Source organism: Tasmannia lanceolata, unplaced genomic scaffold, assembly GCF_043159265.1.
Source record: "Tasmannia lanceolata isolate RefF3 unplaced genomic scaffold, GAP_Taslan_0.1 ptg000044l, whole genome shotgun sequence".
In the NCBI taxonomy this organism is placed as follows: Eukaryota; Viridiplantae; Streptophyta; class Magnoliopsida; order Canellales; family Winteraceae; genus Tasmannia; species Tasmannia lanceolata.
This window is the reverse complement of record NW_027518721.1, coordinates 4,884,072-4,910,589: the sequence shown is the minus strand read 5'-3', so window position 1 is coordinate 4,910,589 and position 26,518 is coordinate 4,884,072. Positions and strand designations below refer to the sequence as shown.

The following is a 26,518-nucleotide window of genomic DNA, read 5'->3' as shown; positions in this document are numbered from 1 at the left end:
GATGATCCCAACCATCCGATTTGTAGAAGTTTCCATAATGTGAGTGCTCTTTCGATCGGAGGGTTAGAATCATCCTATGGAAATGACTTTTGGGGCACAACCTATTTAGGTTAGGATTGCAACTTGGGTAGGGTCTTACCCGACCCGCATCAACCCGACCCAAAAATAGCTTGGGTTGGGTTCATGTTTCTCGGGTTTCGGGTCAAGCCGGGTCTACGATCCAAAAGCCTACATGAATCTCGGGTCGAGCCGGGTTTGAAGGGGCCCAACCCGAGTTACTTAGGTTATAGTATGTATTTTGTTTTTTCTAAAACTTTGTTACTTTAAAAGTGGAAACTTAAAAGTAAAACTCACGCACGCACACAATCACAAGGACTCTTTCCATCTTCTGTTCGTTTACCCCCTTTAGCTCTAGGGTTTCAAGTTTCAACTAAATAGTTAATGCACTAAATAGTTTGCTATTTATCTCATATGAGCATCAATTTATTCTCTTTGGACTAGTTATTAGTTAATGCACTAAAGAGTTTGCCATGCTTGAGTTTTTCTACTTCTATGAGTTGAGTTGCCTTGCCAAACAAGAGTTTTCCTTAAAAAATTTTGCCAACGTAAAAAATCCCGACCCAAGATTTATCATGGGTAGGGCCGGGTTTGGAAATCGTGAGTTTTCCAGAAAAAAAAAACCCAACCCGACCCGAGATATTTCTCAGGTAGGGTTGGGTTCTTCAAAACCCGACCCGCCCGACCGAGTTGCAGCTCTAATTTAGGTTGTGTCCCCTCAAATGGGTGGTTTGGAACATCTTATGGTGTGGGCTGTACATTCTATTTAGAAAAATACGTAGTGAATTCACCCTAGCAGGGGGTGAATTTATCACTGCCCTTTTTTGGGAATTTTAATAGGCTGATAACTGGTTACCATCATATAATAAATCGAGGGAAATGATTTCAGCACAACTATATTTTGATACATGATGCTCATGTATCTCGTCTTTTAGCATATAACTGTCATGTAAGTGCTTTTTTGGGGACCGTAAAAGCCTTTTTACAGCTCTTTAAATATAAAAGACGAGAGACATGAACGTCATGTATCAAAACATGTTTTCGACCCCCAAATATCTTAAATCGACCCTCTATGTGTCTATCTCTTCACAAGAGAGAAAGACATATATGAGATCGATTTAAGGAGTTTTTATACGTGGCTGACCGTCCAATATAAAGGGTAGAGAGACAAAAATCTCTCGGATATTTTTTCTCTCTCCGCCCTTTACCTATAAAAGGCTGCCACCATATACCTAGTGCAAATATGAAATATCAGTCCCCTCTTTAACCGATTGAAAATCACAATCGTTTGTTCACCATGCCCTATTTGCTTTTATGTTTTAGGAAAGGATGTCTGTTATTTGACCGGTAATCTCCCTCTCCTCCCTCTAGGGTTTTCGAATTTCCTCCATTTCTGCCTTCTGTAATTCGATAAAGTAGAGATCATAGCGAAATCGGAACAAAATTCGTTCTCAATTCACAGCCATTCGAGTTTTTTTTAAGAACAATAACAAACATGGAAGTTTATGGGAATTCTCTAACGCGATTTCTGATCAAATGTTACGACATGGTCGATGATTCTGCCACTGATTCAGTTGTTTCATGGAGCCCCACGAATGAGAGTTTCATTGTGTGGAATCAATCCGCGTTTTCTCAAGATTTGTTGCCCAATTACTTTAAACACAACAATTTCTCCAGCTTTGTCAGACAGCTCAACCAATATGTGAGTCTTTCACTTTTTCTTTCCTTATCTGTAGATTACAGTTACTTTTAGTTCTTTTCTTTGTTCATGGTGTTGTGATTCTTAATTGTTTTAGGTTTAGTGATGTAATCCATTAGCCATAGACTTGATTTTAGTTTAGTTTGTTTTTTCATGAGAGATTTATAATTGAGTTAGATCCTTTTATTTGCTCTTAATTAGGTCCTTTTTGTTTAAGATTATGCCAACTTTTTGTGAGTCCAAATTCAATTATTGGACTCAGAATTAATTGAGTCCAATAATTGGTTTTGGACTTACAATCAGTTGCCATAAATCATAATCTTAAAGGAATAGGGCTTTAGTGTTTCAATTATCATTCTATTTGTCTTTACTATGAAGAATTCGAGTTGCCCCTGTGTTTTGTGGGTCTTGATTCTTAACATGTCAAGACGAATCTTTCCCTGCAATTGTGTAACTCTCTTTGAGTTCTATTTTTGTAGACTTCTGAGTTGTAGGTAAATAACAAATCCATTGGATATTTGTATGTAACACTTAGATGTTATGTCAGTCGTGATCTTTCTGTATGTATGTAAATGTCCCAGAGACTCCTTTATCCATTGTCCTGCTGTTACGCTACTTCCTTTTGTATAATATATTATGCCCCTCGCCAAGTGCAAAACTCCTTGATTATGCTCGCCAGTCTTCATGAACCCAATTTTTTTTTTTTGAATGGTAACTATGAATTCATTAAAAAATAGAGGGCCGAAGTCCGGGGACCAAAATGGTCAGCACTTACAAAATAAAAAAAGAAAAAGAAATAAAAGCAAAGTTACAATCCAGAAACCATCATGGTGGATGGAAGTTTACGAGTTCCAGAGTAGATCTTTTAGTTTCCGAATGAGCCAACTGATCGGCGTCCTTATCAGCCGACCTCATAACATGCTGAAACATGACTGCATGACCCTCAATTCTGTCTCGAATTTCTCCAATGGCATTAGCACACCTCCATGGGTAATCTTCTTCTACTTTCATCCAAGTTATGACATTCTTGGAGTCTCCTTTCACTATGGTGTGGTCCAAATTGCTCACATCCATTAGGGGAATAACTGTTAGAAGCGCTTGCATTTCTGCCATGGTTGAAGCTGTCTGCCCAAAGGTCCCGAGAAAGTCCTGTGATTTTGCTGTGCTCATGAAGGGTACCGTTAGCACCTGCGGGTCCAAGGTTCCCAAAACTGGAGCCATCATAATTTAGCCTAAGGAAGCCTAGGGGCGGTGGTGTCCATCTGGGAGTTGCTCTACTCTTAGTGCCTTTGATTAATCGAATCTCATTCCTGATCTTCTTATGGACTTCTTCATTACTCCCCTGAATTCCCGACAAGATACTGCCCCACCGCACCAACAGAGAGAAGATGCGTTGTTGACTACTACGGATACCTTTTGACAGACCTTTCAATATGTGATTGTTCATCTCTTTCCAAAGGCACTGTATAACCACTGTTGAATAACATGTTGTAGGGCAGTTTAGTCATTACCTCTAGTATAGAGGGTATTGTAGTCTTTGTACTCACTTGCCCTATTTGGGCCTATATATACATTGTATGTGTGTAGAGTGCTCCCTAGTGGAGACTCTCCATCATCTCTACTCATCTTCTTCTTTCTCTCTCTCTAACCCTAGCTCATTTCTAACATGGTATCATAGCAAAGATCCTTTGGGAAGAAGAAAGAAAGAAGAAGAGTCTATCCTGCATCCACGTTTCTCTCTCTCGCTGCCATCTCTCAAATCTCTCGTATTTTCCTTTCGCTCTCTCTTATTTTCCTCTTGTTCTCTCCTAAAATCCCAAATATATCTCAAATGCTATTTTCTCTCAATCTCCCCAAGATTTTCTCCCTTTTTTTTTATTTCTCTCGTTGCGCATTTGCGCAAAACCCAAATCTGGGTTTGGGCTTGCCGTAAACCCATCTCTCTATCTCCTCGCCATGTTTCGAAAATATCTCCCCCCAACCCTCAAAAATCTCTCTCTATAATCTTTCTCTATCTCTTCTCCTCTTTACGGCCAATGTGTGTGTTTGCCATAAAACATCTCATCCTCTCGGGTCTCTCTTATGCACATTACAGAAACCCTCTTGGGTTTGCTGTAAATCTCACACAGAGAAAAAAAAATCTCTTTTGCCGCCACCATGTGTCTCCACCATCTATCCCCTTTCGTTCTCTTTTGAATCTCCAATCTCAACCCAAACTCCCCTTATTTTCTCTTTTCTATATATATATATATATATATATATATATATATATATATATAGAGGAAACTGTTGGTGAGCTTAAGCGCACCAAACCTATGGTGCGCTTAAGCTCCCCAACCACATGGCTCCCCAGTCACATGTGGTGATCCAAACCATTCATTTGCAAGGCCTTATGATAGATAGGGGGTGTACCAAAAATCAGCTCCGTAGGATCATCCTAACCCCTCCATTTGTGGAGGACAAAAAATGGGCAGATTTGTGTCTGTCCATTTTTGTCCTCCACAAATGGAGGGGTTAGGATGATGCTATGGAGCTGATTTTTGGTACACCCCCTATCTATGTAAGGGACTTTAAAATGAATGCTTTGGATCATCCTAACAAAGTGGGCCCCCATGTGATTGGGCGCTTAAGCTCACCATAAGTTTGGTGAGCTTAAGTGCACCAACAGTTTCCTCATATATATATATATATATATATATATATATATATATATATATATATATATATTTGTTTTATTTTTTGGCCTTGTCGCTCTCCACTCAAACATCCCAATCTCAACTCCCAATCCCAAATCCCTTTTTGACCTTACTTTCTCACCACCGTCATCTTCTTGTCATCTCTTTCTTTCATATGTCTTATATGTCTTTTATGTAGTTCTCCAAGGCGCACACCAGATGTTCGTTGAAATGTCCAAGAGAGGTATGGTACCTTGGAAGCCTTTTTATGTGGTTGTTGGAATTGTTTATTTTCTTTTATTGTCTTATGGTTGTGTCCTTGTCATCTTGTATCTCTTTCTTTCCATTCTTCTATGTGTTGTTTCAATTTTTCTATGTCCTTTATGTGTTATTCAAGGGGCATACCAAGTGTTTGGTGAAATGTCCGAGAGAGGTGCTGCCCCTTGTTTGTCATTTTTTGGTTGCAAGTTGAGAGCCCGTCGGCTTCAACTTGAGGGGGAGTGTTGTCATGTAGTTCTTTGTGTCTTTTCTTTAGGAGGAGTGTTGTCCACTTTGTAGTCTTTTCTTGAGGGGGAGTGTTGTCTTTGTCTTCTTGAGGGAGCGCTCTCTTGTTTTTCATGTCTCTTTGTGTTGTTCGGCTTTATGCCTTATCCCTTCATGTTGTCTTCTCCTTCATGTCTTCTCTTGCCGTAGTTTTTCGCATTCACATTTCTTTCTGGTTTTATGCGTTATCTGCATCGGACGATGGTTCCCCATCGTTGTTAGGTTATCTTCTTCCTTTTATCTTGTTATCTTGAGGCGACGGTTTCCCTGTCGACCTCTCATTAGGCGATGATGTTCATGTCGTTGACCTTCTTTCTAGACGATGGTTTCCCAATCGTTGGTTGGTTATCTTCTCTCTCCTTTTCCAAGCGATGGCTTCCATATCCATCGCTAGTCGGCTCTCTGACAGGCGATGGTCTTTTTCCGTCGACCTCTCTTTTCTGGACGATGGTTTCCCCATCGTTGGTCGGCTCTTTTCAGGCAACGATGTTCATGCTGTCAACCTTGGCTTCAGGCGATGGTGTCCTCATCGTTGGTTGGTTATCTTCCTCTTCTTATCTTCAGGCGACGATGTTCATGCCGTCGACTTTGTCACCAGACGATAGTTTCCTCATCGTTGGTTGATTATCCTCTTCCTCTCTTCTTATCTTTTCAGACGACGATGTTCATGCCGTCGACCTAGTCTCGAGAGGATGGTTTCCCCATCGTTGGTTGGTTATCCTTTTTCTCTCTATCCCTTCTCTCCAGGCGACGGTTTCCCCGTTGACCTTGTCTTTGATGGTTTCCCCATCGGTTGTTATCCTCTTCACTTAGCGTTATGTTACTTCGCCAGTGTTCGCTGTGCGCACCTTTGGTTTGCCCCTTTTGCTTGCTGGATTGTAGCTGTTCTTGCCATGGCGCCTCCATTGCTCTTGATATGTGGATCTGTTCGCCGTGCTCTCATTTAGGGAGAGGCCCTGTTTGATCGCTCTCGCTGTTGTGCTATTTCAGGGGAGCTGCTCTTTTTTATGGACATTGATCTCGATGCTGTTTATTGTGGCCATTGCTGTCCTTTTTAGTATTATGATTTCATTATGTATTTACCACACCAGCTTAATGAGTGTTATACCAAGCTGGATGTGTGTATGAGCTTATTGTACTTTTTGTTATTTTTAGTTGTTGTAATCTCCTTTATACCAAGCTGGAGTTCCCCTAGTATATACACTCCAGCTTGAGGGGGAGTGATGAATAACATGTTGTAGGGTAGTTTAGTCATTACCTCTAGTATAGAGGGTATTGTAGTCTTTGTACTCACTTGCCCTATTTGGGCCTATATATACATTGTATGTGTGTAGAGCGCTCCCTAGTGGAGACTCTCCATCATCTCTACTCATCTTCTTCTTCCTCTCTCTCTAACCCTAGCTAATTTCTAACAACCACCAGCAAGACCAAACTCCAAACTCCAAACTCCAAAGCATATCGACCCTCCTCGGCCAAGGGGCAAAAGACCAGCTCCCAGAAAGATCTCAATATAAGCCAGAAGAATCGAGTCGACCTCAAATAATTAGAATACATAGGAACAAATGGTCTACTGACTCTCTTGCCTCAAGGCAGATAGCGTCGTGGTTAACAATGATCATCCTCTAGCTTCTCAAGTGGTCCATAGTAAGAAATTTGATGAGGCATACGGTCCAAGCGAGTGCACACACGCGAGGGGGAGGTGGGGGATCCTGAGGCTTTGTAAGTTGGCATGGCAAATGAAGCTGGCATTAAGCACTTGTAGTAAGAGCAAACCGAAAAGACACCACCTGGTTCCCAGATCTACACCCTCCTATCCTCTCCATTCCTCTTGATAAAGATTGTGTCAAGGAGTTCCGTGAAGCTGGCCAATCTATTGATCTCCCTAGCAAAGAAATTCTTACGGAACCGAACCCTCTAGCTGATGCCACCTTCCTGCTTCTGAATCACTTCTTGGACCAAACTCCCCAGATTCAAAGCCACCTAGAATAGATCTTGGAAACTTAACATCGAGGGGCACATCCCCACATCACAAATCAAGCCAGAAACTAATCTTATTGCCTTTACCTACTCTGAAATGAATCCTTTTTTGAAAGAGCATTAATCCTGCCATTTTATCTCCCCAAATAAATCATTTATACATGTATTCCTTTTTTAAGATCCAATCTCCACAGTCTTCGCCATATTTCTCCAGTATTACATTTCTTCGGAGATGGCTATGATTCTCTCCAAACCACCACAGCCATTTTCCTCGCATAGTTGTGTTCATCATCTCCTAATTTCTTAAGCCCAGGCTCATGCATCACTTAGCTTTGCCGACCTCCTTTCAATCCACCAGATGGAACCTTCTTGATAATACTGTTAGTTTTCAAATCACCCCATAAGAAATTTCCCTGAAATTGTTCGATGCACTTGGTAATAATGATTGGGCATTTTAACATGGACAGAAAATACAAAAGAACGTTGAAAAACACCATTTTGACATCAAAGTACCTCCCAACGACATGGACTATTAATACAAAAGAACGTTGAAAAACACCGTTTTGCATCAAAGTTGTAAGCCCAATGGTTCCCACCTTGGCATTCCCATCTTCTTTTGATACACAAGTGATTTAGATCACTAATGTGTTTGGATGTCTAAGTTGTAGATCATAATCGTGCTATGACAAGATTGCTTGGATTGAGGCCAAGAAGCTCTCATTGGACCACATTCGGAAGGCCAAAGACATTGGAGATCCAAGACGCATGAAGACTTAAAGCATCGCAATTGAAGATCGAAGTCATGTAAGAATGTATAAGATCCAATCCTAGTTTAGGATTTTAAGAGGCATAAATAAAGTAATCTCACACACCCTAAAAATGTTTTAAGAGATTGTCCTTGTGGTGTTCCAACACTTTGGAACCCTCATAACAATCCCAACTTGGTGTAGAGTTGGAAGCCCAAAAACAGAATTGAAAATCTGCTGCATATAGGCTTCTCGGAACTCCGAGATTTGGTCCAGTAGCTTTTTTCCAACTTCTGTTTGCATTCCCGGAACTTCGAGAGAAATTCTCGGAACTCCGAGGAATTTCTCGGAACTCCGAGACCACTACTTCGGGAAGAAAAAAGAGCTGTTGGTGTTTTTGCCAGAATTACCACTATGCCACCAAATGGTCATATTTTGGGTTTTCTATATATATGGGCTTTCTAATCTTCCCAATAATGAATCCCAACACTCAAAAACTCTATTTGAACATCCTAAGAGTGAATCAAGCTTGTTTATGCCTCTTATCCTCTAGATTTAGGATTTGGATCATAGGCTCAAATTTGTACATCTTCTACAAAGTTTGTAAACCCTGTGAGGGATTTTTTGTTCTTTCTTTCTTTATCAAGAACATTGTATTCGGGCGAGTGTTCGGAGAAGCGGAGCCCACTCTCCGTGGTGAGGATTGCCACCAAGGTTAAAGACAATTGGAATTGTAATCGGCACCGATCTTCGCCGAAGTTAAGAAGATCAAATAGTGAAGCCATCAACGGGTTTGGTTGGTGGAGTGGAGTAGGCCTCGCGTTTTGAGAACCGAACCACTTTAAATCTCGGGTGCACTCTCTCTTATCTCTTGCCTTATATTTGCATTGCACTTAGGATTTAACTTGTGTGTTTAAATTCCATCATTGATCTCTTAATCTTCAAAATTGGGTTAGAAGTTTTCAAAAGGTTAAAACTTGTTAGTAACCTAATTTTACCTCCTCATTAGTTGCCATTAGAGTAAGTACTCGGGCCTACCCTTGGAATTTCAAAAGTACCTCACAACAATAACATATTCTTTTGTACGAATATGTTCTCAATCATTATTACCAAGTGCATCGAACAATTTCACGGAAATTTCTTATGGGGTGATCGAAAAATAACAGCATTATCAAGTAGGTTCCATCTGTGGATTGAAAAGGGAGGAGGGATAGTCAATCACTTGTTATTCGAAAACTAACAATATTATCAAGAAGGTTCCATTTCTTATGTTTATCGAGGCAAGAGAGACAATCGATCACTTTTTTTTGCGCTGCAGGTTTGCCAGGGATCTTTGGAGTAGGCTCCTTGGCAGGTTTGGCATGCCATGGGTATTTCCTGCCAATCGTCTAAACCTTTTGGAAAGTTGGTGGCTGGTCCCTTAGAGGAAGAAAGGCAAGATTTTATGGAAGGTCTCTTTCCTTGCAGTTATCTGGGTGATCTGGCAGTTATTTGGGTGATCTGGAAGGAGAGGAATGCTGGAGTCTTCAAAGGGCACTCTTAGTCTCCAGCTTTCCTTTTTTCTAAAGGTGTTGCCAAATGATCTCTTGGGTGATGATTGTGTCTTGTTTCAGGTTTGTGTTGGCTTTTGAACTTTGGTTTGGATGGAGGTGGTGTGTAACATTTTAGAGCAGTGGCCTCTGATTGTAGGACTAGATGCCACCTCCCTTGGTTTTTTAGAACTCAATTTTGACGAATCTAGCTTCGGGAATCTCGGACCATCATAAATTGGGGGTATTTTTAGAGATCAAGTGGCATCTGTGAGATGGTCCTGTGTGGGCCCTATTGGAGTTGCAAACTCCAGTGAAGCGGAAGTGCGTGATGTTCATTAGGGAATCAAGCTCCTAAAGAGAGGAGCTTTGGATAAAGTTGTGGAGGAAGGAGACTCACTCAATGTGATCTGTTGGCTTACGGTTCCCACCCTTTCTTGTGGAGATTTGCTCCGTTCTTTGATGAAATCCAAGATAGAGTGGAAGGATCGCAGATATCTTTTCGGCATGTGATGAGGTCGGCTAATGGCGATGCCAACCGGCTAGCTAGGGATGGTGTCTTTAAAGAGGGTCTGGAGATCTATGATTTTCTTCCTCCATGACCTCTCTTTCGTGTCTCAGTTGATGGGGTTGTTCTTTTCCCTATGTCTTGAATATTTTTAATCTTTTTCCGTGTTGTTGTATTGACCATCTCGGTGTTTTTCTATCTAATGAATATCTTTGCCATTCAGGAAAAAAAAATAGGTCGTTGAAAAGAGGTCGGCAAAGCTAAGTGATACGTGGGCCTGGGTATCAGAAGTCTGAAGATGATGAACACAACTCTTGGAGGAAAATGGATGTGGTGGTTTGGAGAGAATCGTAGCCATCTCCGGAAATGGATAGTGAAGAGAGACCTTTCATTATCTTTTCAATGATTGGATCTTATTGAGCTTTGAGAGGTCGCTTTCCGTAATTAGGGAGGCCTGGGTAAGTGCTAGGGACGGATCCCACTCTACATCCAAGAATATTGACACACAACGTCGCTTCGTTACAACGAATGACTACCTTGAGATTTTATATCTTTTCCTCATCAGCAATACCGAGGAGTAAAGTACCATCAGCATATTGAAGGTGGAATACCTCAACTCCCAGAGGACTGATTTTGAAGCCTTCAATCATTCTAAGATTCATGGTATCATCCATTCTACTCTGTTCTTCCGACAAGATCGTAAACAAGAAGGGTGATATAGGGTCTCCTTGCCTAAGGCCACGGCCCACGGAAACCCTTGAAGACCCCGTGTGGAGATCTGTTAATTAGAATAGAGAATCAAGGAGAATAAATATAGTTATAAATCCATGACCCCCGCTTAAAATCGGATCCTATCCATCTCATAATGTAATCTAAGCAATCTGTAAGCCCAATGGTTTTTACCTTGGCATTCCCATCTTGTTTTGATGATTCCAATACACAAGTGATCATTTATCACTAATGTGTTTGTTTGTCTAAGTTGAAGATCTTGATAAAGTAAGATCAAGGATGCTTGGATTGAAGGCCAAGAAGCCCACATTGGACCACTAATTGGAAGGCCAAAGTCATCAAGCAAGAAGTCATGAAGACTTGAAGACATGAAGAAATTAATATTGAAGACCATTTTTTAATGTAATTGATCCAAACCTAGATTAGGTTTTTAGAGGCATAATTAAGGTAATCTCACACACCCTAAATAGACAAGTGATTGTATTTGTGGAGTTCCAACACCTTGGAACCCTCATAGCAATCCCATCTTGGTTGAGAACTGGAAGCCCAAAAACAGAATTGAAAATCTGCTCTGCATAGGCTTCTCGGAACTCCGAGAGGTTTTCTCGGAACTCCGAGAATTCTCGGAACTCCGAGAATTATTCTCGGAACTCCGAGAAATGGTCCAGTAGACTTTTTCCAATTTCTGTGAGGCTTCTCGGAACTCCGAGATTTTTTCTCGGAACTCCGAGAATTCTCGGAACTCCGAGAATTATTCTCGGAACTCCGAGAACACTCCAACGGTCTGAAAAAGAGCCGTTTGGAATTTTGCTGGAATTACCTCAATGCCATTGAACGGTCATATTTTGGTTTTCCTATAAATATGGGTGTTCTAAACATACAAACGATCAATCCTAACACTCTTAAACCTCATTTGAATACCCAAGAGTGAATCAAGCTTCAATCGTGCCTCTCATCACCAACTCTAGGATTTGGATCATAGGCTCTCAATTGTACATCTTTTGTAACCCTTGTGAAGGGATTTTTTAGTTCTTTCTTTCATCTTTCAAGATTTGTATTCGGGCGAGTATTCGGAGAAGCGGAGCCCGTTTTTCTCCGTGGTGAGGATTGCCACCAAGGTTAAAGCAATTGTAATTGGCACCGATCTTCGCCAAGGCTAAGAAGATCAAATAGTGAAGCCATCAACGGGTTTGGTTGGTGGAGTGGAGTAGGCCTCGGGTTTGAGGACCGAACCACTTTAAATCTCGGGTGCACTCTTTCTATCTCTTTGCTCTTTCATTTGCATTGCACCATTAGATTTAACTTGTATGCTTAAAATATTGTTTTTGATCTCTTAATCGGTTTAAGTTTTTCAAATTGGTAAATTCTAGTTTTCTTAAACAACCGTATTCTCCCTCCTCATAGTTGCCATTTCTAATTCAACTTGGGACCCCCTATATCGGATTTTCACTTGGTATCAGAGCCTTGGCTCTTAAAAGATTTTAAAATTTTTGTAAAAGTTATTTCAAAATCTAACTAGGGAAAGATTTTATTTGGCAACTTCTAATTGTGAAATGGCACACCAAATTGGAACCGGACTTCCGGAAGGCCATTCCACAAGTAGACCTCCTTTCTTCAATGGGTCAAACTATGGACATTGGAAAACAAGGATGCGCATCTATCTTCTTTCGATAGATGTGAAACTTTGGTACATTGTTGAAAATGGATACAATGTACCTTCCAATCCTTTTGAAGAATGGAATGTGGTAGAGAAAAGGCAAGCTAATTTGAACTACAAAGCAATAAATTCCTTGTTTTGTGCCTTAGCTACCGAGGAGTTTAATAGAGTTGCTCTTTTTGATTCCGCCAAGACTATTTGGGATACCCTTGCAACTACCCATGAGGGAACATCACAAGTCAAGGATTCCAAAATAAACTTGTTAAAGAGCAAGTATGAAATGTTTAGAATGAGTCCAAACGAGAGTATTTCGGAAATGTATACTCGTTTTTCTATTATTTCTAACGAACTAGCTAATCTTGGTAAATCTTATCCTAACGATGAGCTTGTGAGTAAGTTACTTAGGTCTCTTCCTCCCCATTGGGATCCAAAGGTGACCGCGATTCAAGAGTCAAAAAATCTCAAGACTCTAACCATAGAGGAGCTTGTAGGATCTCTCATCACCCATGAGATGCTCCTTACTAGCCGACAAGAGGAAAAGAAGCCAAAGGAGAGGGAATTTAGATCCCTAGCACTCAAGGCTTCCAAGGAAGACTCATCAAGTGAAGCGGATAGTGACGAAGAAGAAGCTTTACGAAGATTCAAAAGCTTGTGGAGAAAGAAGCATAAGAAAGATAAGAAGAAGAAAGAAGAAAGTGATGTTGATGGAGCCTTAAGATGCTTCAATTGCAGGAAGATAGGACACAAAAGACCGGATTGTCCACTTCTAAAATCAACTTCCTCTAAGTACAAGGGTAAGAAGGATTGGAAGAAGCATAAGGCTCTTGCCGCCGGTTGGGATGCGTTAAGCACATCGGGCAAAAGCTCAAGTGAAGGGGAAGAAAATAAAAAAGATGATCTTTGCTTCATGACAATCACCCATGAAGTTGAGGTAAACTCTAACCCCTCATATTCTTCATCTAGTAGTAAAAGTGATAGCATACCTTATGATGAATTATGTGAAACCTTGCATACCCAAATTTCCAAAAACAAAGTTCTTAAAAAATCCATTTTAAAGTTAGAAAAAGAACTTGAATTTTTGAAAAGTGATTTATCTTCTTCCATATCTCAAGAACAAGTTACACTTGAAAATCATAAACTTGAGATTAATACCCTTAAGGGTAGCTTGGATGAGAAAACTTGCCAACTTTTAAAATTTCAAAATATGGCAAGCTCCTCCAATTCTTATGAAGATGAAAGAAATGAGCTTTTAGTTCAAACATCCCATCTTCATAATGAAAATGAAAGACTTAGATTATGTTTACATGGATTTCTAAATGGAAATAAAATTATTGACATAATCCTAAGTAAAACTAGTCTTAGACCTCAACATGCTTATCATGATAGGACTAGTGTATCTAACTCTCTTGTTAGATGCCATTTTTGTGGAATGAATGGTCATTACCAATTCCAATGTGCATCCAAGAGTAGGGCTAGATGTGGGACCAAGAAATCTTGGGTTCCCAAAACCCCCATATGATGATATTCATATTGTGTAGATTAGGGGTTTTTGAACTTAAAATTGAATATATTTCATTTGTATGTTTTGTTTGATAACCCCTCTTGTATTGTAAAATTATTTTAACTAGGGGGAGTTAAAATTGAATTTTTCTTTGAAAAAGGGGGAGCTTTAAAATTGTAAATTTTAAACCCTTGTTTTTCTTACCCCTTCTTTTTGTTGATGACAAAGGGGGAGAAGAATCTAGAGTAAAGTCTCTAGTGTAAGAAAAATATGAAAAGAGTATATGCTTTGATTTGTAAATCTCTTGTGCTTGTCATCATCAAAAAGGGGGAGATTGTAAGCCCAATGGTTTTTACCTTGGCATTCCCATCTTGTTTTGATGATTCCAATACACAAGTGATCATTTATCACTAATGTGTTTGTTTGTCTAAGTTGAAGATCTTGATAAAGTAAGATCAAGGATGCTTGGATTGAAGGCCAAGAAGCCCACATTGGACCACTAATTGGAAGGCCAAAGTCATCAAGCAAGAAGTCATGAAGACTTGAAGACATGAAGAAATTAATATTGAAGACCATTTTTTAATGTAATTGATCCAAACCTAGATTAGGTTTTTAGAGGCATAATTAAGGTAATCTCACACACCCTAAATAGACAAGTGATTGTATTTGTGGAGTTCCAACACCTTGGAACCCTCATAGCAATCCCATCTTGGTTGAGAACTGGAAGCCCAAAAACAGAATTGAAAATCTGCTCTGCATAGGCTTCTCGGAACTCCGAGAGGTTTTCTCGGAACTCCGAGAATTCTCGGAACTCCGAGAATTATTCTCGGAACTCCGAGAAATGGTCCAGTAGACTTTTTCCAATTTCTGTGAGGCTTCTCGGAACTCCGAGATTTTTTCTCGGAACTCCGAGAATTATTCTCGGAACTCCGAGAACACTCCAACGGTCTGAAAAAGAGCCGTTTGGAATTTTGCTGGAATTACCTCAATGCCATTGAACGGTCATATTTTGGTTTTCCTATAAATATGGGTGTTCTAAACATACAAACGATCAATCCTAACACTCTTAAACCTCATTTGAATACCCAAGAGTGAATCAAGCTTCAATCGTGCCTCTCATCACCAACTCTAGGATTTGGATCATAGGCTCTCAATTGTACATCTTTTGTAACCCTTGTGAAGGGATTTTTTAGTTCTTTCTTTCATCTTTCAAGATTTGTATTCGGGCGAGTATTCGGAGAAGCGGAGCCCGTTTTTCTCCGTGGTGAGGATTGCCACCAAGGTTAAAGCAATTGTAATTGGCACCGATCTTCGCCAAGGCTAAGAAGATCAAATAGTGAAGCCATCAACGGGTTTGGTTGGTGGAGTGGAGTAGGCCTCGGGTTTGAGGACCGAACCACTTTAAATCTCGGGTGCACTCTTTCTATCTCTTTGCTCTTTCATTTGCATTGCACCATTAGATTTAACTTGTATGCTTAAAATATTGTTTTTGATCTCTTAATCGGTTTAAGTTTTTCAAATTGGTAAATTCTAGTTTTCTTAAACAACCGTATTCTCCCTCCTCATAGTTGCCATTTCTAATTCAACTTGGGACCCCCTATATCGGATTTTCACTTGGTATCAGAGCCTTGGCTCTTAAAAGATTTTAAAATTTTTGTAAAAGTTATTTCAAAATCTAACTAGGGAAAGATTTTATTTGGCAACTTCTAATTGTGAAATGGCACACCAAATTGGAACCGGACTTCCGGAAGGCCATTCCACAAGTAGACCTCCTTTCTTCAATGGGTCAAACTATGGACATTGGAAAACAAGGATGCGCATCTATCTTCTTTCGATAGATGTGAAACTTTGGTACATTGTTGAAAATGGATACAATGTACCTTCCAATCCTTTTGAAGAATGGAATGTGGTAGAGAAAAGGCAAGCTAATTTGAACTACAAAGCAATAAATTCCTTGTTTTGTGCCTTAGCTACCGAGGAGTTTAATAGAGTTGCTCTTTTTGATTCCGCCAAGACTATTTGGGATACCCTTGCAACTACCCATGAGGGAACATCACAAGTCAAGGATTCCAAAATAAACTTGTTAAAGAGCAAGTATGAAATGTTTAGAATGAGTCCAAACGAGAGTATTTCGGAAATGTATACTCGTTTTTCTATTATTTCTAACGAACTAGCTAATCTTGGTAAATCTTATCCTAACGATGAGCTTGTGAGTAAGTTACTTAGGTCTCTTCCTCCCCATTGGGATCCAAAGGTGACCGCGATTCAAGAGTCAAAAAATCTCAAGACTCTAACCATAGAGGAGCTTGTAGGATCTCTCATCACCCATGAGATGCTCCTTACTAGCCGACAAGAGGAAAAGAAGCCAAAGGAGAGGGAATTTAGATCCCTAGCACTCAAGGCTTCCAAGGAAGACTCATCAAGTGAAGCGGATAGTGACGAAGAAGAAGCTTTACGAAGATTCAAAAGCTTGTGGAGAAAGAAGCATAAGAAAGATAAGAAGAAGAAAGAAGAAAGTGATGTTGATGGAGCCTTAAGATGCTTCAATTGCAGGAAGATAGGACACAAAAGACCGGATTGTCCACTTCTAAAATCAACTTCCTCTAAGTACAAGGGTAAGAAGGATTGGAAGAAGCATAAGGCTCTTGCCGCCGGTTGGGATGCGTTAAGCACATCGGGCAAAAGCTCAAGTGAAGGGGAAGAAAATAAAAAAGATGATCTTTGCTTCATGACAATCACCCATGAAGTTGAGGTAAACTCTAACCCCTCATATTCTTCATCTAGTAGTAAAAGTGATAGCATACCTTATGATGAATTATGTGAAACCTTGCATACCCAAATTTCCAAAAACAAAGTTCTTAAAAAATCCATTTTAAAGTTAGAAAAAGAACTTGAATTTTTGAAAAGTGATTTATCTTCTTCCATATCTCAAGAACAAGTTACACTTGAAAATCATAAACTTGAGATTAATACCCTTAAGGGTAGCTTGGATGAGAAAACTTGCCAACTTTTAAAATTTCAAAATATGGCAAGCTCCTCCAATTCTTATGAAGATGAAAGAAATGAGCTTTTAGTTCAAACATCCCATCTTCATAATGAAAATGAAAGACTTAGATTATGTTTACATGGATTTCTAAATGGAAATAAAATTATTGACATAATCCTAAGTAAAACTAGTCTTAGACCTCAACATGCTTATCATGATAGGACTAGTGTATCTAACCCTCTTGTTAGATGCCATTTTTGTGGAATGAATGGTCATTACCAATTCCAATGTGCATCCAAGAGTAGGGCTAGATGTGGGACCAAGAAATCTTGGGTTCCCAAAACCCCCATATGATGATATTCATATTGTGTAGATTAGGGGTTTTTGAACTTAAAATTGAATATATTTCATTTGTATGTTTTGTTTGATAACCCCTCTTGTATTGTAAAATTATTTTAACTAGGGGGAGTTAAAATTGAATTTTTCTTTGAAAAAGGGGGAGCTTTAAAATTGTAAATTTTAAACCCTTGTTTTTCTTACCCCTTCTTTTTGTTGATGACAAAGGGGGAGAAGAATCTAGAGTAAAGTCTCTAGTGTAAGAAAAATATGAAAAGAGTATATGCTTTGATTTGTAAATCTCTTGTGCTTGTCATCATCAAAAAGGGGGAGATTGTAAGCCCAATGGTTTTTACCTTGGCATTCCCATCTTGTTTTGATGATTCCAATACACAAGTGATCATTTATCACTAATGTGTTTGTTTGTCTAAGTTGAAGATCTTGATAAAGTAAGATCAAGGATGCTTGGATTGAAGGCCAAGAAGCCCACATTGGACCACTAATTGGAAGGCCAAAGTCATCAAGCAAGAAGTCATGAAGACTTGAAGACATGAAGAAATTAATATTGAAGACCATTTTTTAATGTAATTGATCCAAACCTAGATTAGGTTTTTAGAGGCATAATTAAGGTAATCTCACACACCCTAAATAGACAAGTGATTGTATTTGTGGAGTTCCAACACCTTGGAACCCTCATAGCAATCCCATCTTGGTTGAGAACTGGAAGCCCAAAAACAGAATTGAAAATCTGCTCTGCATAGGCTTCTCGGAACTCCGAGAGGTTTTCTCGGAACTCCGAGAATTCTCGGAACTCCGAGAATTATTCTCGGAACTCCGAGAAATGGTCCAGTAGACTTTTTCCAATTTCTGTGAGGCTTCTCGGAACTCCGAGATTTTTTCTCGGAACTCCGAGAATTATTCTCGGAACTCCGAGAACACTCCAACGGTCTGAAAAAGAGCCGTTTGGAATTTTGCTGGAATTACCTCAATGCCATTGAACGGTCATATTTTGGTTTTCCTATAAATATGGGTGTTCTAAACATACAAACGATCAATCCTAACACTCTTAAACCTCATTTGAATACCCAAGAGTGAATCAAGCTTCAATCGTGCCTCTCATCACCAACTCTAGGATTTGGATCATAGGCTCTCAATTGTACATCTTTTGTAACCCTTGTGAAGGGATTTTTTAGTTCTTTCTTTCATCTTTCAAGATTTGTATTCGGGCGAGTATTCGGAGAAGCGGAGCCCGTTTTTCTCCGTGGTGAGGATTGCCACCAAGGTTAAAGCAATTGTAATTGGCACCGATCTTCGCCAAGGTTAAGAAGATCAAATAGTGAAGCCATCAACGGGTTTGGTTGGTGGAGTGGAGTAGGCCTCGGGTTTGAGGACCGAACCACTTTAAATCTCGGGTGCACTCTTTCTATCTCTTTGCTCTTTCATTTGCATTGCACCATTAGATTTAACTTGTATGCTTAAAATATTGTTTTTGATCTCTTAATCGGTTTAAGTTTTTCAAATTGGTAAATTCTAGTTTTCTTAAACAACCGTATTCTCCCTCCTCATAGTTGCCATTTCTAATTCAACTTGGGACCCCCTATATCGGATTTTCACAATCCCTCCCGGCTCTATTGTAAGCCAATTTCATATCCAATTTGCACAACATTCCTTTGGTATTGTTGTGAATATGATGATCCGCTGGTCTCATTTGCGATAAGGGCTTCGTCCAAAATTTGTCTTCTTTGAATGAATGCACTCTGATTTTGAGAGATGATCAGACGCATAACTTTCTTGATTCTATCTGCAAGAACCTTGGCCAGAGTTTTATTAACTCTTCCTACTAGGCTAATGGGCATGAAGTCTGACTCTATTTTTGGACCGTCCTTAGGAATGATAGTGATGAAAGTTGCTCCTGTGCTCTAATCTAGAATCAAGCAATTGTGAAATTCTTTGAACAGAGCCAAGACATTCGTTTTGACATTATCCCAACACTCATGGAAGAGGGGCATACAAAAACCCTCTGAGCTCAGGGCCCAATCATCACTCAAGGATAACAAATTCCTCTGAACTTCATTCTCATTAAACCTCTCTTTAAGCTGACAATCACTTTTCAAATCCAATTGGCTAAATTCTAGACCCTCTAGAAAAAGCAGATAGAGTTTTCCATGGAATAAAGAGAGCGATAGAAATTCACAATTTCACCAGTGATGACCTTCTCCGTCGCTTCTAACCTCATTCACCACCCAAGAGTGAATCCTATTGCTCCTCATTGCAATAGCGATGTCATGAAAGTAAGTTGTGTTTTTGGTCTCCGTCAAGCCATTTCACTGTTGGGCATTGTATCCACTTCATCTCTTCTTGAAGGATCATTTGGTTAAATTCTTCTTTGAGATCCTCCTCCCTTAGAGACACCTCTTTTATGGATGGATTCCCTAGTATTTCTTTATCAGCAGCTCTTTAATCTTTCTCAAACTTTCAGCTATTTAAAAATTAACTAAACTCTTCCCTTCTTGAGACCACCTCCTAAGCTTATCCTTGACGCACCGTAGTTTTGGACCCAGTCTTTTCTAAAAGGCCCATGCCATCACATTAAGAATCTCCTTCCACTAAAAGAATTTCTTTTGAGTTTCCAAATAATTTCTAAAAAACGAGTCATCCAATAAATCTTGATCTTCGGGTTCACTTTAATCCTTTAACCCAGCTAATTTATCTTCTCCTATATGTATGAAAGGCCAGGACCTCCTTGGGCACTACTCTGATCCATCCAACAAAAATAAACCTTCATTTCAAAGTTTGGTTGGAATTGGACTGAATGGGTCTCAAATGATTGTTTTCTTGAAATTAAATCTATCATGTCTCATGGGTACCGCATTCTTGATTTATTATAAGAAAGTAGCCTTCTGCTTATATTGAAAATGGGCAAAAACATGGATTTTCTAGTATCCCTAGGTTGCTTTGTCAATTTTCACTGCCACTTGCTGTTGAACGCCAATTTAACGTTGAAAGGACAACTGAATTTAAATAACCAGCTTCTTCTGTCACCACAGAGATAATCAGCTTTAAATCCTGGGAGAGTATTAAGTAGCACAGAGGTACTTGAAATGGATCTTTGAAAATTCATCCGTCATGTTAAAAGTCTATCTTACCTTGAAAAACTTTTCAGTATGATATCATGTATTTTATGTTGCAACCTTTCGGGAGTATTTAGCTTCTGTAAGGTTGTCTAAATGATTCCAAAAAGGAAATTTCTCTCGTTACAATTTTCTGGCTTAGGTAACTTGAGTCCACTTCATGCAGTTTACTTTTCATAAACACAATGGGTGCTTATTTTTCTTTGTAAAGAATAGAGTTGCCTTTGTCGTGATTGAAGTTGCAGATGCTGTTCTTAGTTTTAGGATTTGAGATTTCCTAATATTCCATGAAGTTTATGAAAAAATTTGTCCACATCAGGGATCAAAACCTTGCTTTCTAACCGTCACCATCCTAACTGATGGTGGCAAGAAAATTCATCATGACTAAGAGGAATGCTAGATTCATAGGAGCCCTTGCAAAAAGGGGGTAAAGGGCGCCCCCATTGGTCAATTTGCATTTATGACAGTTATGATTGTAATTTTTTGTGCCATCATAAATGCAAATTGACCAATGGGGGCGCCCTTTACCCCCTTTTTTGCAAGGAAACCTGTGAATCTAGCATCCTCCCATTACTAATGATGATCTGTATCTAGATGTTTTTCTGTTGGTGAACTTTAAAAGATACGTGGCACCTTTCATGCTCTCTCTAGTGTATGGTTGAAGCTGTAATTTTATCCAATAGTTTGCAGGATATAATTTATTAACTATTTTGAAATATACACCTTCAATTTCTTGGAGCAATCATAAGTTATCTGCAACTCCATTTCTTTGAACCAGGGTTTTAAGAAGGTGGTTAATTCAGATTGCTTGGAGTTCGCCAATGATGGATTTCGTAAGGGTCAAAAACATATGTTGAAGACTATCAGCAGAAGGAAACCTACTACGAGCAACATTCAACAGAAACAACCCCAAGGAAAAATTACACCTGTCGGAGCTTGTGTTGAGGTTGGAAAGTTTGGGATTGAAGAGGAAATTGAGCAGCTCAAGAGGGATAAGAATGTGCTCATGCAAGAGTTGGTAAAACTCAGGCTACATCAGCAAAGCACTGAGCCTCAATTACTCGCCTTGAGACAACGTCTTGAAGGGATGGAAAAGCATCAGCAACAAATGGTGTCATTTTTCGCAATGGCCATGCAGACGCCAGGGTTTTTGGGGCAACTTTTGCAGCAGAATGATAACAGGCGCTTAGTTGAATTAAACAAGAAAAGGCGACTTCCCGCGCTTGAACTTAGCGCAGAGGGTGAACATGAACTTGCCACGTCCAATGCTCAGATAGTGACGTACGTGCCTCCTACAAATGAGACCCTGAAGCCGACTTTGCTTGTGCCAATATCGAATACCGGCATCCCTCTAGGACTGGATCCTTCCACAAATGGAGAAAATGATTCTTTTATTAATGTGAATGGGACATCACTTGGAATGGACACTTCATCTCCAATGGAAATCTCTTCAGAAAGTGATGATGCCCTAATCTTTCCAGATATACCTGATGATTTGTTGGAGCAGCTTCTTTCCACCACTGCATTATTAGAGAATAGTGAAGAAAATGAGACATATCTGCCAGAGGCTATGGACACTGGCATGTGGGTTGAATAAACAGAGCAGACGATTCAACTGGAAACATTTCAAAACCTGACCTTCTTACTTAGCGTGGGACTTCTACCCTCTTAGATGAATAAAAAACAATACCCAGTATAGAAGAGATTTTTTTTTGGGAAATGATATTTACGCCCCTTTTATCGCCAGGGACACCCATTTGTCAGTGTACTTTGCAATCAAAGCCACTATATCTTTCTGACATAAAGTACATTAGCTCCCTTTTTGCCATTGACGCTGGTGTCCCCTAGTGATCAAAAGGGGCGAATATATCACTTCCCTTTTCTTTCTTTTTTTATATGAAAACAAAACCAGTATAGAAGAGAGATTCAAAAAAAAAAAAAAATGTAAAGAAGAGTTTCAGGATATCTCACATGATCTGGGAATCTTTTGCCTTTTTCCCTCCACTCGTGTAACAGAGCCTCCAAGGGGTGTGCAAGTCAGTGCACTTCATCTACTTCACCTATTGTTGATCTACTCATTGTTTACTCCTTTTCCAAACACGAGTAAGTTATTTTCTTCATTTCTCCAGGGGGTGTACTATACACTCGTTGGCTGCTAACCCTGAGTTTTTTGTCTGTGTATTGTAGCAATTTCTCTGACAAATAAATTTATCTTAGTTTGAGGATTCAATCTTCTACATGTATTGATTGGGGAGACATGCCGATGGGGTCCGAACTCAGCAATGATGGGTCCGAACTCAGCACTGATGGGTCCGAACTCAACAACCAATTGGCTGTTGACGCGTGGCCCTCATAGGGACCGCTGCAAAGCCAACACCTGTCCCTGCTAGGTGTGACACCTGGACCAATCAGGGACTTCCACCTGCCCCTCCTAGGTATGAGACCTGGTCCATACAGAGGCCACCACCTGTCCTGGACAGGTGGCTCAGAATCACTATAAATAGCCTTCACTTGTGCTAAGGTGAGGGATCTGAAAATCAAAACCCTAAGCTTTTGCTCTGACATTGCTCTGCACTCCTGCTCATACTGACTTGAGTGTCGAAGCGCCCGTCCGGAGCACCACTCCGGGTTGGTCCTCTGACCCTTTGTCTTCTTGTCTGTGCCCTTGTGCAGCGCAGGACTCCACTAGCCCTTCGGCCGTGGCGTGTCAGATCAGCCCTTCCGGCCCTACCATAACCTGTTACCAATTTTAGACCTAACAGATTTGGCGTCATCCGTGGGACCCCGCAACAAAAAGTTGTTCGGAACCTCACTCAAGCAATGGTAGGGAAAAACGGAAAGCATGTGCCAACCTCCCGGACGACCCGGGCTACAGCCCCCCGCGAAGGAAGAAGCGAGCGACTGGCCTCGCAGATAGAGGTCGGGGCCGCAGGGGAGCGAAGTCCGACTCGCTCGGACCGTTCAGACCCTACCCCGACCCCGAGGGAGATGCGGGCCCTTTTCCAGGAAATGACTGCTGTGATTGCGCAGTTCAGGAATCCGGCCCCCGCACTCCAGCAGTACCCAGCCGAGGCTTCTCAGCCCACCCAGAGGAGGGGAAGTTCCCGTAGAGAGCACACGCCCCCGCCCCGGGAGCAGACTCGTCACTCCACAAGACGAGATCACCTCTCCCGGGACAAGCATGTGCGCCCCGAGCCTCGCCTGCATCATCGGTCACGATCTCCCTCCGTACAAAGGCATGGCAGCAGGAAAGACGCCACGCACGGAGAGGGATCGCGGCACCGGCGAAGGAGTCCGGCCAGTCAGTCCGGATCGGCTATGAGCCCGCCAGCAAGAAGAGAGAGGCCCGTCCACCGGGCTGAGGAAAGAGAGGACCCGGTGTTGCGAAGGATCCAGCAGATCGACCACCGGATTGAAGAGCTCGCCAGAGAGCAGGGCCGGCCTGCCTCCGGATCTTCACAAGCGCTCAACCATTTTCGGACAGAGTGCTCAGCGCGGAGGCCCCTGCGGGCTGGAAGATGCCGCAGATTCCGCAGTATGACGGGACCACCGACCCCGTGGACCACTTGGAGACTTTCAGGACCACAATGCTCCTCCACGGGGCGTCGGATGGATTCCTTTGCCGGGCATTCCCCACCACGTTGACCGGAGCAGCGCGGGACTGGTACTCGCGGCTTAAACCCAGGTCCGTGGACAATTTTGATGATTTTGGGGATGACCTGGCCCGCCATTTCATGAGCAGCAGAAGACCCAGGAAGACGACGGCTTCGCTGATGGCCCTCAGGCAGGGAGATGATGAGGCCTTGAAAGTGTTCGTTGGTCGCTTTAATAGGGAAGCTCTTCAGGTTCCCAACCTGGATCCCTCCGCGTCCACGAACACCCTTCTGGCCGGCGCCCGATCAACTGACTTCAGGCGAGCAGTGGCCCGGCGCAACCCGCAGTCCCTCGCAGACCTGATGGCCGGGGCGGAGGAGTATATCTCGGTGGAGGAAACTCTCGCCGCCCTGGACTCTGCTAGCAAGAGAAGGCCCGAGGAGAAGAACCCTACCAAGCAGCGTAGGGATGATAAGTCTCAGAAGAAGGAGAGAAGCCCTTCCCGCAGGGAGAGAAGCCCTTCTCGAAAGGGGAGAAGCCCCCACCCGAGAGAGCATTACACGCGGCTGACCGCGTCCAGAGCACAGATCCTGGCAGCCATTCGGGAAGAGGACTTCATCCGGTGGCCGGAGAGGCAGAACTCGTCGGCAAAAAGAAACATGTCCCAGTACTGCAGGTTCCACAAGGACCACGGCCACGACACCAACGCGTGCCTTCATTTGAAGGAGGAGATCGAGCAGTTGATCAGCAGAGGGTACCTCGGAAGGTACTTGAAAAATGATGACAACAAAAGAGAACGCAAGGACAAGCCGAAGCCCAGAAGCAGAAGCCCCCGGGGCGCTCAACCTCTAGGCGACCGCATTCAAGCTCCGGCCCCGGCCAGCCCCCCTGCTCAGGTACCTCAACCTCAATCTCATGGTGTTATTGGTACCATTTCAGGAGGGCCGACCGCAGGATGAACCTCTTCATCAGCCCGCAGGACTTATGCCCGGCAGGTCAACGCTGTCCATACCTGCAGCAAGAAGGCCAGGCTAGAGAACGAGATATCATTTTCAGATGCAGATCTCGACGGCCTGATCCTCCCGCATGATGATGCCCTGGTCATCACCATGCTGGTGGCGAACTGGGAAATGAAGAAGATCTTGGTCGACAACGGGAGCTCCGCAGACATCCTCTATTATCACGCCTTCGAGCGGGATGCTGATCGGAACCGACCGTCTGAAGCCGGCCAACTCTGACCTGTTCGGGTTCTCCGGAGAAGTTGTCAAAGTTGAAGGGCAGATCGAGCTTCCAGTTCTTATCGGGGAGCCGCCCTGCCAGTCCGTCGCCATGGTGAACTTTTTGGTGGTAAGGGCCAAGTCCGCCTACAATGCTATCCTGGGTCGCCCCGGCCAGAATCTCCTCCGAGCCGTTCCCTCCGCCTATCATCAGAAGATGAAGTTCAGTACACCAGGGGGCGTAGGGGAAGTCAGAGGGGACCAGCCCCAGTCGAGGCAGTGCTATGCAGCGGCACTGAAAGGGAAGAATGCGTCCGAGTCTCTGCCAATCGAGCTGTTTGATCTAAGGGACGAAGCCCAGATCACAGTAAACGAGCCGGCCGAGGACCTTATATCTATCCCGTTGTATAGCGATGACGACCAGAGGGTTGTTCAGATCGGCTCTGCCCTGCCAGAGGCCGCGCAGCAGGATCTTGCTCAGTTCCTCAGAGCCAATGCAGATGTCTTTGCCTGGGCTCTTTCAGACATGCCCAGCATCGACCCTGCAATCAGCACCCATGAGCTCGGGGTTGATCAGACCTGCAAGCCCGTGAAACAGAAGAGGAGGCACTTTGCACCGGAGAGGTGAAGGGCCATTAGAGAAGAGGTGGAAAGGCTTCTGAAGGCCGACTTTATCCGCGAGATCCAGTACCCGGACTGGCTCGCGAATGTTGTGATGGTGAAGAAGTCTAATGGGAAGTGGAGGACCTGCATAGATTTTACAGACCTGAATAAGGCCTGCCCGAAGGACAGCTACCCGCTCCCAAAGATCGATCAGCTCATCGACGCTACTGCAGGTCACGAGCTGCTAAGTTTCATGGACGCCTTCTCAGGCTACAATCAGATCAGAATGCATGAGTCCGACATTCCGAAGACATCCTTTGTAATCGATCAAGGGACTTATTGCTATCGAGTTATGCCTTTTGGACTGAAGAACGCAGGAGCCACCTACCAACGGCTCGTCAACAGGCTGTTCAAGGAGCAGATCGGCCGCAATATGGAAGTATATGTGGACGATATGCTGGTCAAGAGCAGAGCTGCCTGCAATCATGTTGCCGACCTCAAAGAAGCGTTTCAAGTCTTGAGGGAGCACAACATGAAGCTCAATCCGACCAAGTGTACGTTCGGCGTTGGAGCAGGCAAGTTTCTGGGCTTCATGGTAAGCCAGAGAGGGATAGAGGCAAATCCTGAGAAAATCAAGGCGGTGATGGAGCTGACTCCGCCCAGAACTATCAGAGAAGTACAGCGCCTGACCGGATTAGTAGCTGCCCTGGGGCAGTTCATCTCTAAGTCCGCAGAAAAATGCCTTCCGTTCTTCAACGCAGTCAAAGGTATAAAAACCGCGCCCTGGACTTCGGAGTGTCAAGCGGCATTTGAAGAGCTGAAGCAGTACTTGTCCTCTCCGCCGTTGCTGTCCAAGCCAGAGCCAGGAGAAGAGCTGATTCTGTATCTCTCAGCGGGACCTTTGGCAGTTGCAGCAGTACTGATCAGAGAGGAGTACCACCAGCAAAAGCCGATCTACTATGTCAGTAAGGTCCTCCATGATGCAGAGACGAGATATCAGCGAGTCGAGAAGCTCGTATACGCCCTCGTT

At 42.3% G+C, this 26,518-nt stretch overlaps 1 protein-coding gene across 1 annotated transcript; it reads left to right on the top strand.

Moving 5' to 3' along the window:
• Positions 1-1,285: 1,285 nt before the first annotated feature.
• LOC143863515 (heat stress transcription factor A-1-like) lies at positions 1,286-22,072 on the top strand. Its single transcript, XM_077374194.1, has 2 exons — positions 1,286-1,759; positions 20,853-22,072. The coding sequence occupies exons 1-2, from the start codon at positions 1,553-1,555 to the stop codon at positions 21,669-21,671; spliced, it is 1,026 nt and encodes a 341-aa protein (XP_077230309.1). The 5' UTR covers positions 1,286-1,552; the 3' UTR covers positions 21,672-22,072.
• The last annotated feature ends 4,446 nt before the right edge of the window (positions 22,073-26,518 follow it).